The sequence below is a fragment of the Choloepus didactylus genome, chromosome 15, assembly GCF_015220235.1.
Source record: "Choloepus didactylus isolate mChoDid1 chromosome 15, mChoDid1.pri, whole genome shotgun sequence".
NCBI classification, from domain to species: domain Eukaryota; kingdom Metazoa; phylum Chordata; class Mammalia; order Pilosa; family Megalonychidae; genus Choloepus; species Choloepus didactylus.
The window spans coordinates 56598065-56613838 of NC_051321.1; the positions used below are offsets into that span (position 1 = coordinate 56598065).

The 15774-nt window shown below is 35.9% G+C and overlaps 1 protein-coding gene across 3 annotated transcripts in view; it reads right to left on the reverse strand.

The window, feature by feature from the left end:
• Positions 1-1908: 1908 nt before the first annotated feature.
• MRLN (myoregulin) overlaps positions 1909-15774 on the reverse strand; it is a 28472-nt gene continuing 14606 nt past the window's right edge. For 2 of the 3 annotated variants that reach the window (XM_037804991.1, XM_037804990.1), the window contains exons 2-3: positions 3404-3514; positions 1909-2133 (exon numbers count right to left, since the gene is read on the reverse strand). In XM_037804991.1, the coding sequence (XP_037660919.1) occupies positions 1973-2113 (141 nt within the window). In that variant the 5' untranslated portion in view covers positions 2114-2133; positions 3404-3514 and the 3' untranslated portion in view covers positions 1909-1972. Of the gene's footprint in view, positions 2134-3403; positions 3545-15774 lie in introns of those variants that run through there. The other variant, XM_037804989.1, reaches the window with a different exon arrangement.

Sequence of the window (15774 nt, forward strand, 5' to 3'; positions counted from 1 at the left end):
GCAGAACTATGCCTGGGTTCCAATGGGATACAATCACCCCCTTGAAGCAAAGGGATGGGTTAATGTGAGATGGTTCTAAGTATGAGGTGGATGGGGAGGGAGAGTGTAGTACAGGCAGGGGGACTGAGGCTTGCTAACCCTCAGCTTAGAGGGAGCCATGTTGTATCTGTTTCCACCTGAGAATGACGATAACAGCAATCCAGCAATGCACCATGGGTTGAAGGTTTTCCATATGTCAGACACTGTGTTAAGGACCAGTTGCTTCATTTCATCCTTTCTACAATCCTATGATATAGGCAGTCACCTTTATAGATGAGGAAGCTGAGGCATAGGGCTATCTAATTATAAGAGGTGAAGCCAAGACCTGGACCCAGGCAGTATGGCTTTAGAGTCCACGCTTCTAACCATGTTACCTACAGTCTAGAAGCTCCCAGGAAAAGAAAAAATTGCCTGAAGATGGGAGCGATTTAACTCATCTTTCAGTAACCTGACAATAGACAGATAAATCCCAGAGACAGGGGCTAAGGGAGAAACATGCCACACTGATAGAAAATGAGCCTTAAACCCAAAAGGAAGAGTTTGACAATATATTGCAGAAAAAGAATAAGATTTTCAGTGATAGTACATGCTGAGTTTGACTCTATTTGGTTTATGGTTAAATATACAATGTTACTAAAAGGTTAAGTACCAGTCAGTTCAGTCATGTCTCAAAGGTCCCAGATTCCCTTCACACTTCATTAGCTGTCTTATGAAATCTTGCATTAACGACTGGGCCAAATCCGAGGAGATGGTCATCACATGGAAGAAATCAGAATCTTGTTTGTCATGTGTGTCCAATGTAAAAACACAGTCTAAAGGACAGAGACCTTTGTTTTTCAACAGCCTAGAAGCAGAAGTTCACCAGTTATATTTTAACATGCACTGACAGAAAATGAAGGGATTAAGAAAACAGAAGAGAATGCCTTGGCAAATAGGACATAAGAAAAAGGCAAACTGAGTCTTTCTTCCTGATGAAAGGTTTTAAAATGTGGAAAAAGAAAATAAATGAATAGGAGCAGTACTAAAATATAGCTCTAGGGTCTTGAATGAAGTGCAATTTAAGCATTATTGTGAAAAAAAGTTGAGCTCCGTGGATAGGTTTTAACCTCATTTGTCATATTCAGGTATAATTACTTACTTTTGGAAACAACATGACATTATGAGATGTGAAGGCCCAAGACCTGGTTCTGCCACCTTCCAGCTATGACCTCACGCTAGTATAATTCCTCCAAGCTTCAGTTTCTTCATCTGTGAAATGGGAACAACAAACACCTGCTTCCTAGGATTATTGTGAGCCTTACATTACATAGCAGACTTAGGACACTTGGTCAGAAATAGAAAATCAATATAGATCACATCCAATTTTCTCCATTCTTCCTTGTCAATTCTGTTTTCTTGAAATAATCTCTTTTAAGTATTCCTGTTCTGAACTCAGTCTTTGTTGGTAGAAATATTTCTCACTTATTTAATAGCCCAGGGTTAAGAAAAACAATCCATCTACAAACAGATGAAATATGTATACAAGAGAATAGGTATAAACTATTGGAATTTTATATATAAAGATTATGCTCTTGGTATGTTAAACTTGGTATGCTAAACATAGACTCATAACATTTCTCACTGAAATGAACTTCACTCATTGTTTTATCTATGAATTTTAGTTAATCTACCAAATAACAACCATGTTAAAAATGGCTCAGTAGTATATATTTTTTGCAAAAAAAAAAAATTTGTACTTCAATTTATGTGAATGTTTTATGAGCTATAAAGTACTAAACAATATACTATGTTGTTTTTTATTGTAATGTCCTGTTGGCTTTAGGAATAAATAGAAGGTTCATCAAATTAAAATCACTCAACATATTCAAATACAACTTTTTATTCACTGGTATGCAATATGAAATTTACACGTAAAGTAAGGGAAGTTGGCTTTTTAAGAAGTTATAACAACATACATAATAGACATTAAGTCAACAAAGATAACAAACAAAATTTTTAGAAGTCTTCCCACAATTTCATCTTCCAGACTTCTGGGAGTAGTGGTAGAAATTAATATCCAGTTTTTGCTTGCCATATCCAGAATGCTTCTGCTCCCTAGGAAAAAAGAGAAAGGTATCCTCAAATAAGTACATTTGTAATCCTGATTATTTCAACTTAATCTAATATCGGCACTGAAAAGAAATAGTGGCAAACAAAAGTCTTCCATGGAGGATTCTGTATCTATTTGTAATCAGCCGATGAACTGAAATATTTTTCTCCCACTCATTTTGATCACTTTACATTATAATTTTAAACTTTTTTAATATGCTGAACTTCCTTTTAGTTCTCAAAGAAACAGCTCAAGGAACTTTCATGATCTTTTCATGTTATCAGTAATTAATTTATCTATGAAGTTTTATTTGCAAAGCCATTTACAATAATTTTTATTGGTATCAAAGAAATGGGTAATGATAAAATTTTTAAAAATAAACAACAAAAGGTCATTTGTCAATTCCTTGCTTTTTCCTCAAGGTCCTCTCGCTCATGTTTTGATCACTTAAAAAGACATCAAAGTTTAATTTCTTCCACTTTTCTGTATTAATGAAACAGTTTTTAAAAAAAAAAGCTAGAATTTAAAAAGGTATTATTTTGTGGTCTGTTTTCCTCACTGGAAACATTTTACCAAATACCTCTCAGGAAAGGAGTTTAAAACCATTCTTAACCCCTTTTACAGGAAAAAAGAGAAAAAAAGGCAAGAAATTTTCAAAGCGTTACACCAAATTCCTTTTAAACACTCAATTTAAAATGAGGATCGATACCTTAAAAAAGTGGGAATATTTCAGTAGGAAAATATTTCATCTCTGATTTTCACTCAATAACTAAAAAGGCAAGTTGAGTTTTAAGAAGGAGAGAGAAGAAAAGAGAGAGGGAGATAGATGAGAATTATTCCAGTGACTTCTCCTCCGTTTAGCAATCTTAATTTCTGTAATAAGTTGCCACATTCCTAGAGAACAAAATGATCTGTCCTGATTTACACAGCAATCATTGGCAAAGTCAACACCTAGAATTTTCCCTAGATTCAACAATTCTTTTGCCTGTGCTTCAGAAACATGGGCCAAGAATAATACATGAGTTTGCAAAGTGACTTCCCTTTCCTCTCAAGTTCCAAATATTGGCCCAAAGCATTTCTGATAAAGAGGAAGCCCCCTGTAGCCTCCCTCAGCCTCCAGCTTGTGTGTCTTCAGGCTGTCTCTCAGTGACACCTTCAACTCTCTCCAGAAACAGTAGGAGAGAAACTGAGAAGTGAGGGGATATCAGACTATGGTGGGGTGAGGAGGGTGGGGGGCAGGGGAGAATGAAGAGTGGGTAGAGATCCATTTCTCACCTGACTTAATCCCAGGTGGCGGTAGCAGCACTGCTCCCTGGTTTTCTCTCTGTCTGCCGTTGCTAGAACAAAGTGCGTTCAGCACAGGTGGTCTCTTAGCAACCTTGGTTTCTGTGTCAAAGCACATTGAAAGGCTTTATTGGATGGTAAGGTAGTATTGGAAGTAGAGGGGGCAGAAAGCCCCAGTGGTGAAACTCTAAAACTATTCTTAAAGGAATCAGGATGGAGGTGTCAAAGAGTAGAACTTGGAAAATATGGCACTTTAATATCAGTACAGAATTTCATAGCTAAAAACTGAACCTAAAGCAAGGTTAAGCTGAATTCTAGGATTTTCCTGGTAGGGCAAACATTCACCGTGCTTTTAAAAACAACCCCCTAAATATCCTTTAATATAAATTTGTTTCAATATCATCTATGATTAAAAAAAAATTAGTCTCTATGTAAGAGACCATAACTCATAAGATTGTATGTCTGTTTTTAAAAAACTATATACTTTAGGGTTTTGTATATCTTTATGAACAAATTTGAAAACAAAGGGGTACAAAAGACCAGACTATAAAAAATGACTGCCATACCCTTTAACCATGTAATTTTCCTTCTAGTAATCTATGCTAATGACATTACTTTAAATATAAAGAAACCATGCTCAAAGGTGTTCATTGCAGTGTCTACCCCTCCTTCTCCATCACCACATCATTTTTCTCTGGAAAACTTTATTTTTATTGAAATACATAATACATACAGAAAAGTAGAGAAATCCATAAATGAATAAGTGAATAATAAATCATAGGTGAATAAGTCATAATGAATTTTCTATAAAGTAAGCACATGCATGTAACCACCAATCAGATCCACAATGTGTTTTTTTAATTACTGAAGAAAAAAATAGAAGCAATAATGATAGGAAGACTGGTTAAATACAAGAATGGTCCAGTCACAAACAGAATATTATCTATCCATTAAAAGTTATGGTTATTCATGTCAAGGTTAATTTCATTTGTTCTTTGTGTAATAAATGTAAAACAGTATTCCAACTATTGTGCAATATGTAAATACTGTAAATAAACACAGTAAATAAACGCAATAAAAAAAGTTAAGGTTATTACAACTGTGAATTATGGTAATACACTTATGTGGTGGTTTGAAGCTCTTATGTACCCCAGAAAAGGCCATATTCTTTTAATTCCATCCCTGTGGGTGCAGACCTACCGTGGACGGGACATTTTGATTAGGTTGTTTCAATTGAGATGTGACCCACCCAGTACAAGGTGGGTCTTAATCTTTATTGGAGTCCTGTTTGAGAGGATAAAGGATAGAGGAAAGCCAGAGAGCTTGGAGAGGATAGCCCCAGAGACACTAAGAGAGGACACACAGAAGCTCAGAGAGGAGACCACGGGAACCAGTTGCTGAAAGCAACGAGACCCAGAGTGAAGGACCAGCAGACACTGGCCATGTGCCTTCCCATGTGACAGAGAGGTCCTGGATGCCAGCAGACTCTCTTCAGAGTCCAGGTATCACCCTGTTGATGCCTTAATTGGAACATTGTCATGGCCTTCAAACTGTAAATCTCTAAGCTAATAAATCCCCATTGTAAAAGCCAACCCATTTCTGGTATATTGCATTCTGGCAGCTTTAGCAAACTGAAACCTTTTTAAACCAAAAAGCATTTTTAAAATCTTTAAATATGATTACAGCCTATATCTCATGACCACTTATCCCCCTACAGAAATGTGTGATTATCTTCACTGTAACTAACATGCAATCAACACTATTTGAAATATTCTCAGCTGGAAACAACTGAAATGTCCACCACTAGGTACATACATAAATTGTGGCATATTCATTTAGTGGACTATTACACCACAAAGAAAATTAAACTTCAGCTGTGTACAATAGGCGTGAATTTTACTGCATAACATTGAATTTATAAAAAGCATGGCTCAAAAGAAGACATACAAGATCAGAGTTACAAGATGAGAGTTAAAGCACACAGTTTTAGGGGTGCATCCATGGATGGTTCTGGTGTAGGTGGGGAACGTACCAAGAAAGCAAGGGCATTTGACTCTGTGACCCTTTTAGGTTCCAGAAATGTGATCCCAAGTGGCTTATTCCCAATTGCCAATAACTGGAGAGATATTAAGAATTTAAACCCCATTACTGCCCCTCACAATGACTGCCTCTTCTGAAGCAGTGCTCAGAGATTTGGAGTGGAACTGGACAGCATTGCTCCTGGAACTGGGGAAGAAATTAGCAGTTACAGAAGGGAGAGGGCAACAGTCATATCTAGGAGAAAGGAGAAAGTTTGACCATTTTAAAGGGGTAACATCATTAACATGGTGATGTAAGACATTTCCTGAAAATAAAACAAAGATTCAGTGAATAAAAGGACAAATACCACTTGCTTAGAACTCTGGAGGACGGTAGAGACTGGAGAAGGACTCCACAAATGCCGAATCAAAGAAAGAGAAAAATATCAGGTGAAACTTCTGTCCTTGACAGGCCAGTCCTCTTCCCTTACCAATTCTCAGCAGCTTGTGTTCAGCCCTGGGTCTCTGTAGACTTGGGTCCCTGTGCTTGGATATGCGTGGAGTTCTTACCCACTGCTGAGAGTTCCTGTATAGTCTGTTTCACTGCTGGAATGGACTTGGGCTGCTGCCTCTGGGCAACTCCCAAGCTTCATGGGACCAAGTAAGAGGTAGGGAAAGGACACTAATATTAATAAAAGGAGAAATGGACCAAGAAGAAACAACAATCATAAATATTTATGTACCTAACCATGATGCCCCAAAATACATGAGGCAAACACTGGCAAAACTGAAGGGAAAAATAGATTTCTCCACAATAATAGTTGGAGACTTCAATGTACTACTTTCGTCAATAGATGGAACAATAAAGAAAGAGAGAACTTTAATAATATAAGTACTAATATGATAGACCTAACAGATACATACAGAACACTGCACCCCCAAACAGCAGGATATACGTTCTTCTCAAGTGTGCATAGATTGTCCTCCAGGATACACCACGTGTTAGAGCACAAAACAAGTCTCAATAAATTTGAAATGGCTGAAATTACACAAAGCATCTTCTCAGACCATAATGGAGCAAAGCCAGAAATCAATAACAGGAAGGGAACTGGAAAACCTCTCAAATACATGTATGTTAAATAAAACACTCTTAAACAATCAGTGGGTCAAAGAAGAAATTTCAAGGGAAATCACAAAATATCTTGAGTGAGACAAATGAAAACAAGAACACAATATATCAAGAATTATATGGGATGCAAGAAAGGCAGTGCTGAGAGGGAAATTTATAGCCCTAAATGCTTACATTAAAAAAGACGGAAGTGGTAAAATCAAAGACCTAACTGCACATCTGGCGGAACTAGAAAAAGAACAGTAAACTTAGCATAATCAAACAGAAGGAAAGAAATAACAAAAATTAGACGAAAATAAATGAAATTAAGAATAAAATATCAATAGAGAGACTCAACAAAACCAAAAGTTGGTTCTTTGAGAATATCAATAAAATTGACAAACCCTTAGATAGACTGACAAAGAAAAACAAAGAGAAGATGTAAATAAATAAAATCAGAAAGGAAAGGGGGGGACATTACTTCTGAACCACAGAAATGAAAAAGATCATAAGAAGATACCATGACCAACTGTATGCCAACAAATTAGACAACCCAGATGAAACGGATAAATTACTAGAAACAAACAAACTGCACTGACTCTGGAAGAAACAGAAGACCTCAAGAGACCAATTACAAGTAAAGAGATCGAATCAGTCATCAAAAACCTCCCAACAATGTCAATTTACCATTCCATAGGGTGGGTGATGGCAGTTTTAATACCCTATAATACAACACATACTAAATGATGATTTGGAGTCATGGCCATGCATTTAATACATGTTGAACATTTTAAATTACTTCTATTCCCATGTTTTTTAGTAGAATTATTTCTTAAAAGTACTCCCTGATCTTGGCTCTCCCTGTCAGAACTGTGTGCAGTGTTCTGTATATTTATCCTTGGTCATGGCCATCCTTATATCATAATAGCTGTGAAAGATTGGAAATAAGAGTATGTAGTGTATATGATACTAAATTGTGAATTAGTGGGGAAAACAAAACTTCCCAACAAAGAAAAGCCCAGGACCAGATGGCTTCACAAGTGAATTATACCAATCATTCCAAGACTTAATTCAAATCCTGCTCAAATTTTTCCAAAAAAAACTCAATCTATGAGGCCAATATCACCCTAATACCAAGGCCAGATAAAAATATTCCAAGAAAAGAAATTTTCAGACCAATTTCTCTTAGGAATATAGATGCAAAAATCCTCAACAAAATACCTGCAAATTGAAACCAACAGCACATCAAAAGAACTATAAACCATGGTCAAGTAGTTTTATCCCAGGTATGCAAGGGTGGTTCAACATAAGAATATAAATTAATGTAATATACCACCTCAACAAAATGAAGGGGAAAAGCCACATGATCATCTTGATTGACTCAGAAAAGGCATTTGACAAAATCCAGCATCATTTCCCAATAAAACCCTTTAAAAATAGGAATAGAAGGAAACTTCCTCAACATGATAAAGGGCATGTATGAAAAACTCACAGCAAACATCATACTCAATGGTGAAAAACTGAAAGTTTTCCCCCTAAGATCTGGAAGAAGACAAGGATGCCCACTGTCACCACTATATTCAACACTGTACTGGAAGTTCTAGCTAAAGAAGTTAGGCAAGAAAAAGAATTAAAAGGCATTCAAATTGGAATAGAAAATGTAAAAATTTCCCTATTTGCAGATAACATGATCCTATACATAGAGAGTCTCAAAAAATCTACAAGTTCCTAGAGCAGATAAATGAATTCAGCAAAGTGGCAAGATACCACATCAATATACAAAAAAGTATTACTAGTATACACTTGTAACAAGCAATCTGAGGACAAAATCAAGAAAAAATTCCACTTACAAAGCAGCTAAAAGAATCCAAATATCTAGGAATAAATTCAACCAAGGATGTAAAGGACTTGTATACAGAGAACTATAAAACATTGCTAAAAGAAATCAAAGAAGACTTAAATAAATGGAAGGACATTCCATGTTCATGAATTGGAAGACGAAATGTCTTTAAGGTATCAATTCTACCCAAAATGATTTACAGAATTAATGTAATCCCAATCAACATTTCAACAGCCTATTCTGCAGGGATGGAAAAGCCAATTATCAAATTTATTTTGAAGGGACCCTGAATAGCCAAAAATATCATGAAAAAGAACAAAGTTGGAGGACTCACATTTTCTGATTTAAAACATATTACAAAGCTGCTACAGTCCAAATAGCATGGTACTGGCTATATTGACCAATGGAATTGTATTGAGAGCTCAGAAATAGACTCACATCTATGGCCAACTGATCTTTTGACAAGATTGCCAAGTCTACTCAACTGGGACAGAATAGTCTCTTCAAAAAATGGTGCTGAGAGAACTGGATATCCATATGCAAAAGAAATGAAAGAGGACCCCTATCTCATACCTTATACAAAAATTAACTCAAAATGGATCAAAGACTATGTGATCCATTTTGAGTTGAGACTGGACCATAAAATTCCTAGAAGAAAATGTAGGGAACTATCTTCAGGATCTTGTATCAGGCAATGGTTTCTTGGATTTTACCCCCAAAGCACAAGTGATGAAAGAAAAATAGATAAATGAACCTCATCAAAATTTAAAACTTTTAGGCATTAAAAGACTTTGTCACGAAAGTGAAAAGACAATCTACATAATGGAAGAAAATATTTGGAAACCATATATCTGATAAGGGTTTATTAGCCAGAATATATATAAAGAAATCCTACAACTCAACAATAAAAAGACAAACAACCCAATTAAAAATGGGCAAAAGACTTGAATACACATTTCTCCAAATGGATAACAAATGGCTGAAAGGCACATGAATTGATGCTCAACATCACTATTAGGGTAATGCAAATCAAACAATGAGATATCATCTCACACCAATAAGAATGGCTGCCATTAAACAAACAGGAAACTACAAATGCTGGAGAGGATGTAGAGAAATCGGAATTCTTATCCGCTGCTTGTGGGAATGTATAATGGTACAGCCTTTGTGTAAGAAGTTTAGCAGTTTCTAGAAAACTAAATATCAAGTTCCCTACAACCTGACAATTCCACTACTCAGTATATACTGAGAAGAATTGAAAGCAGGGACTCAAACAGATATTTGCACATCAAAGTTCATAGCTCATTATTCACAATTGCCAAAAGATGGAAGCAACCCAAGTGTCCATCAACTGATGAATGAATAAGCAAAATGTGGTATATACATAGAATGAAATATTCAGCCATATAAGGAAAGAAGTCCTGATGCATGCTACCAGTTGGATGAACCTTGAGGACATTATGTTGAGAGAAATAAGGCAAACACACAAGTTCAAATATTGTATGATCTCATTGATATGAACTAATTACAATAAGCAAATGCATAGTGTCAAAATCTAGAATACAGGTTACCAGGGGATAGTTTGGGATTAGAGAATGGGGAGTTGATGCTTAATTTGTACAGAGTTTTTATTTAGGTTGATTGTAAAAGTTTAGAAGTATATGGTAGTTATGATAGCACAATATTGTGAGTATAATTAACAGCCTTGAATTGGTGAATGTAGTTAAAAGGGGAAACTTTAGGTCTTATATGTTACTAGAATAAAACTTAAAAGATAAAACAAAGGGCTGTCTGTGCAATACAGTGAACCCTATTACACACAAAGACTGTAGTTAATAGTACAATTAAAAGGATGTCCGTTCATGAATTGTAACAAATGTGACACTAATACAATTTGTTAAAAACAGGGGTATAGATGATTGTTAATAGTAATATTTTAATAGTCTTTCATCGATTGTAACAAAGGTCAAAAGAATAGTCAATTATAAAAGAGTGCTATAATCGATTGTAGCAAATTGTAAGTGTTGGTAATAGTACGGCGTGTGGGAATCCTGTATTTTAAGCATGATTATTCTGTATCCCGCAACTTCTCTAATAGAAATTTTTAAGAAAACCAAAATTTAATCAATATGCTCAAGGAAATACTGAATTCTTTCTATTCTCACTATGGAAATTGATACTGTAAAATCTTTGTCATATCAAAGAGTTTTCAGGCGAATATAAGGGGAAGAAAAGTAGTATAGAGGTACGTCAAACAGTTAATTAGTAAAAATGTTAGCTTATTTTTTCTTGATACAGTAATATTTTTGGTATTTGCTTTTCAAAATCTGTATTTGTTGTGATTTCTTTCTAAATACTCACTTTTGTAAAAAAGAATGAATTTGCTTGACAACCTGTAGACAAAGCTTTAAGAAAACAATAGCAAAATTTAAAAACAGAAAAGAAAGTGATTGGCCACCCAAAAAGTCATACTATAAAAGTGGTTACTTTATAGAGGAGGATAGAGCAAGGACGGCAGCAGCTTCTAGCAGTGTATAATTTCTTTGTCCTAGGTGATGGATACACTGACAATTACTTTTTAATTCTTTGTTAAACTGCCTATAGAAGTTTTATGTACTTTTCTGTATGTGTTAGCCTTCACAATTGAAACATTAAAAGAATAAAACATATGGAGTAAAAGACCAGAGAGCAGCAAATATTAGTAGTAATCATAGTGGTGGAGTTTGGGTAGAAGAAGTATGGGTAATTTTTTTTTTCTTTGCTTTTTCCATTACATTTCCAATTAAAAGCACGTTTATAAAAAACTGTAGAAAGCTAAAGAAAGTGGTCCCACTACTGCTAGTCCCCTCCCCTCTCTATATATATATTTAAAAGTAATTTATACTGATTTTATTTTTGTAAAGTCAAGTGTTCTAATAAATATGAACTCAAGGAAAATTAACTTCATTGGGGAAACATTTTAATGAAAGTATGTTACTTATATGATAAACAAGACTTAAGTCTCATTGGCTAGAGAACATGTTCTTGTTTGTTTTAAAATGCTCATGAGAAACAGGAACCTGAGTGGTTCCTGTTTTCGTTCTTCCCCTTGATAGTAGATCTGTTTCTGATCTAAAGCATTGGAAGGACACAAATTTGTATCCTCACAAATTTACTAACACTTCCGGATTTTTCTGTGGATTATTTTTAAAATATAAACTACTTTGATTTATATTTTGATAATTAATTCTTACTCAGCTAGAATCTAGGTAATAAAAGTGTTCTTTCTTTGAGATTTAAGGAACACCCTTGGGGGTAAAAGCTATTTAACAGCAGCAATTTTCAGGAAAAATAAAGTTCCCTAGTGTTTCTTTACCTGACAAAAACATGCATCAAGAATTAAAATAAATTTCAAACCAGTTAGGACACTGTTCCAAAAGTATGTTAGAAGATACTGAGTGTGACTATCTCCAGACCTTGGTCTTATCTTGAATGTGTCATTTTTAAATCATAGCTAAAATGACATGACCTCCAATCTCCGATATAAGGCATCCTAGGTTATTTTGGGCCAAATATATTTTACGTTGAGTCTTCAGATAATTGTAAATAATTTTCCCTTCCACCTGAATGCATCCACATTTTTCACCCCTTACCATCAATAGGCACTGAAGTCAACTTATTATTTTATAGAATGCAGTGCTAAAAATAAAAAGGATGCTCTCATCTAATTTTTAAAACTTGTCTTTGTTTTTTCCTTTGACCCCATCAAGATTTCAAACAAAATAATGTAATTAAAATTGAACTGTCAGCTACTTATTGGATGGTTGAACAGCACTATCCCAGAAAGTAAGTTAGACCAATGGAGAGTAGCACTAACCCAGGTCTCTGGAACCTAGGCCTCATTATGTTCTCTGTTCTTGCAGCCATCAGATTCTAGGACTTTGCCTTTACAACCCTTACAATCTTGTTTTTATATAAAACAGGGTTTCTCAAACCAACTCTGACTCTTGGAACCATACAAAGTGTGGATTTGCTAAATAGGTTGTACCCCTGGCAAAAACAAAACCCACCAACCAAACAAAACTTCTCTATTATGTAAAGGGATTACAACCACTAAGACTTCTCCTTTTTTTTTCAATTTCTCTCATCCCCTACCATTTCCCCTTATTAGGTGTGGATTCTTGGTCAAGACAAAGAATAGAACATACTTTGCAAAGTCTCTTTTTCAATCAAAAGAAAAACACTTTTCATTGGATTCAAGTTTATAGTCTTAAACACGAGTCACATTTCAAAAATATTTCCTTTTCTGACAAAAATTTGCTTATCTACTCCTTGTTTCCGTGAGGATCTAGAAGTCAAGATAATATTGGCAAAACTTCCCTTCAGACACATGTTGGAAAATGAGACCTAACTGTAATCTGTCCAATATGTCTATTTTGCTGAATAGGTGCTTTAAGTGAATTATGATGACTACTGCTATTGAGTAAGGGTCTGCAGTACGCTGATTGCATACACTGGGAGATGGAGCAACCGCACAAGGTAACTTCACATCCTGCGGTAAAGCCTAGAGATTAACCAGAACTCCATCCCCAGATTCCAAACTCTTTCAAATATACTGATTTGCTAAAATTTTCAAAGGAAAAGTTACTTTAAAAAAGATCTGTATTATGACAGAAATTGACTATTCTGAAATGAAAATATTCACCTATAATAATTAATGGCCACTCTCCTTCTCCGGTGATGGCTGCTTTCTGTATCTGTGAATTGCTTTTTTGAACAACGGGATGGATGATTTCATGTTACCCCTCTGGGCCTGTTAATCCTTAATTTGTTGGAAAAATCTTTACAACAGTGACCAATTTATTTATATCAAAACAACCTGCCCTTTGTAAATGGGTTATTCCTAAACCACACTATGAGCCCAGTCTCTAGTAACCAGGTTAGCTGAAAGCAGATTTTATTATCTATTTTTATTTATTTTATTTTATTTTATTTTATTTTATTTATTACTATCTATGATTATTTTGTTATCTAAACACTGATCAACTCTTGGCTAACAAGTTCCTCCCCTTAGCATTAGCTAAACAGAGAAATAATGAGAATGCTTCCAGGGTGTGGTGGTTGAGAGATGGGCTCTGGAACAGGTTAATAGGCTTGAATTGCAGTTCTGTCACTTAACATGAGGCCTTGGACAGTTTAGGTTAACAGTCTGTGCCTCAACTAGCACTTCTATAAAATGCAGATGATGAAAGTAACTATTCCTTAGGGTGGTGTGAGAATTAAACAAAGTAATATTTTGCCTGGCAAGTAATCATTTAATAAGTGGTGGTGACTATTACTAATTGCAGTCTAGAATGCTGTCTGCTAGTCTGTACCCATTGAATGAATCATTCTACTCAAAGGTCTCTTTAAGTACCTAAACATGCAAAACTGTCAAACCCGTATTCATCCTTCAAGACCCAAATGTTACCACCTGTGTGATCCATTCTGACTTCCTCAGACAGAATTTAATGTCCATTTGCCTGTAGCATATTGCCACTCATCAGGCAGTGTTTTGGCTATTTGTTTACATGTACCACCCCATAAGCACTTGCTGCCTTCCTAGAGGTCAGAGGTAGCCTTATCCATTCTGCATCCCAGCATCTCACCCGTCTGTCAATAATTAATTCTCAGCAAATGTGAACTTAATAACTACTTAAAGCAGAAACTTTCCCAGAAGACTGAAAGTTCATTTTGTTCAAATGACAAAACGAGAAAAGCATACAAATTAAGTATTCTTTCCCCAGTAAATGTTTTTTAAATAGAAACCCGAATTCAGGTGTTTTCAGTTTGTCTTCGTATGGAAAATGTCACACTTTCCCACAAAGTTTATGTTCAATAAAATTATCATCTAGAAACTTGAGAAGGGAATTATGTGTTGGTTTTGTTGTTGTTTTTGTTTTTGCTTTTGTTTTTTGCTTGTAATTAGGGAACCAAGTCAAGTTGTTGGAAGGCAACCAAAAAATGGCACAGCTCCCACAGGGTTCTAGAATAGGAGTGTCGTGTTGGGACAGCTCTAGCTTCCATGGCATAGTGGAGATTTGCTCTCTCAAGACTCCAGAAATGGATGCCGGTGTGGAGGGTAGGAGACTTACATTTCTCAAGTTTGAGTCATTGGGAAGTTAATCTGGAAACTCAGGCATATTCAATGGTAAATGGATGTTGTGTATTCTACTAGCTTCTAAGATTTGAGTTTAAGTTGCATTCACAGAACTAATTAAAGTCTCAACTGAATTCTGATCAAAGTTGAATTATGTAAGAAAGGAAATTTGACTAATTCACAAGTGAGGAATTAATTCAATAACAAAAACATGAGCCTTGTACTAGAGAAAGCTTGTTCTCCTGTGTGAGAATACTAATAAATAGCCTATGGCTTTATGTTTAAATGATTGAGGGCTTGATTATTGCACCTTGTTCCCTGATTAGGACATGACTTCAAGGAGATTTTCTCTTTGAAACTAAGGAAAACCAAAGCAGTGAAAGGTCTGAAATAGTGAATAAATAGAGACACTATAAAAGATATTTAGCTTTTGTAAAACTCTCATTTGATAAATACCACCCAGATAGATACAGTAACTTGGTTAAGGTCACACAGTTACTTTTTTCCCAGAGCCAGTACCTCAGTAATTTCTTGACATTAATGAGAAATTGTACTCTGTATTTCACCAGATATGGCTGTTTGAATAGAGTCTACCATTGTGCTGGTTTGAGTGTATTGTGTCCCCCAAATGCCATTATCTTTGTAGTCTTGTGTGGGGCAGAAGTTTTGGTGCTGGTTAGATTTGCTTGGAGTGTGCCCCACCCAGCTGTGGGAGATAATTTTGATGAGATGTTCCCATGGAGGTGTGGCCCCACCCATTCGGGGTGGGCCTTGATCGGTGGAGCTATATAAATGAGCTGACTCAAAGAGGAAAGAGAGTGTAGCTGGGAGTGATGTTTTGAAGAGAAGCAAGCTTGCTAGAAAGGAACGTCCTGGGAGAAAGCCGTTTTGAGGCCGGAGCTTTTGGAGCAGACGCCAGCTGCCTTCCTAGCTGACAGAGGTTTTCCGGAGGCCATTGGCCATCCTCCGGTGAAGGTGCCCGGTTGCTGATGTGTTGCCTTGGACGCTTTGTGGCCTTAAGACTGTAACTGTGTAGCGAAATAAACCCCCGTTTTATAAAAGCCTATCCATCTCTGGTGTTTTGCATTCTGCAGCATTAGCAAACTAGAACAACCATCATCATTCAATATCTCTGATTCGGGCCAATGTAAGTCCTAAGAGTCCGGAATAAAGTACATCACAAGTGCAGACTCGGATATTTGGCAAGTCAGACCCACGAGGCACAGGACTTAATAAAAATGAACTTTGACTAAAAACGAAAACATGTGCTTCGTCACA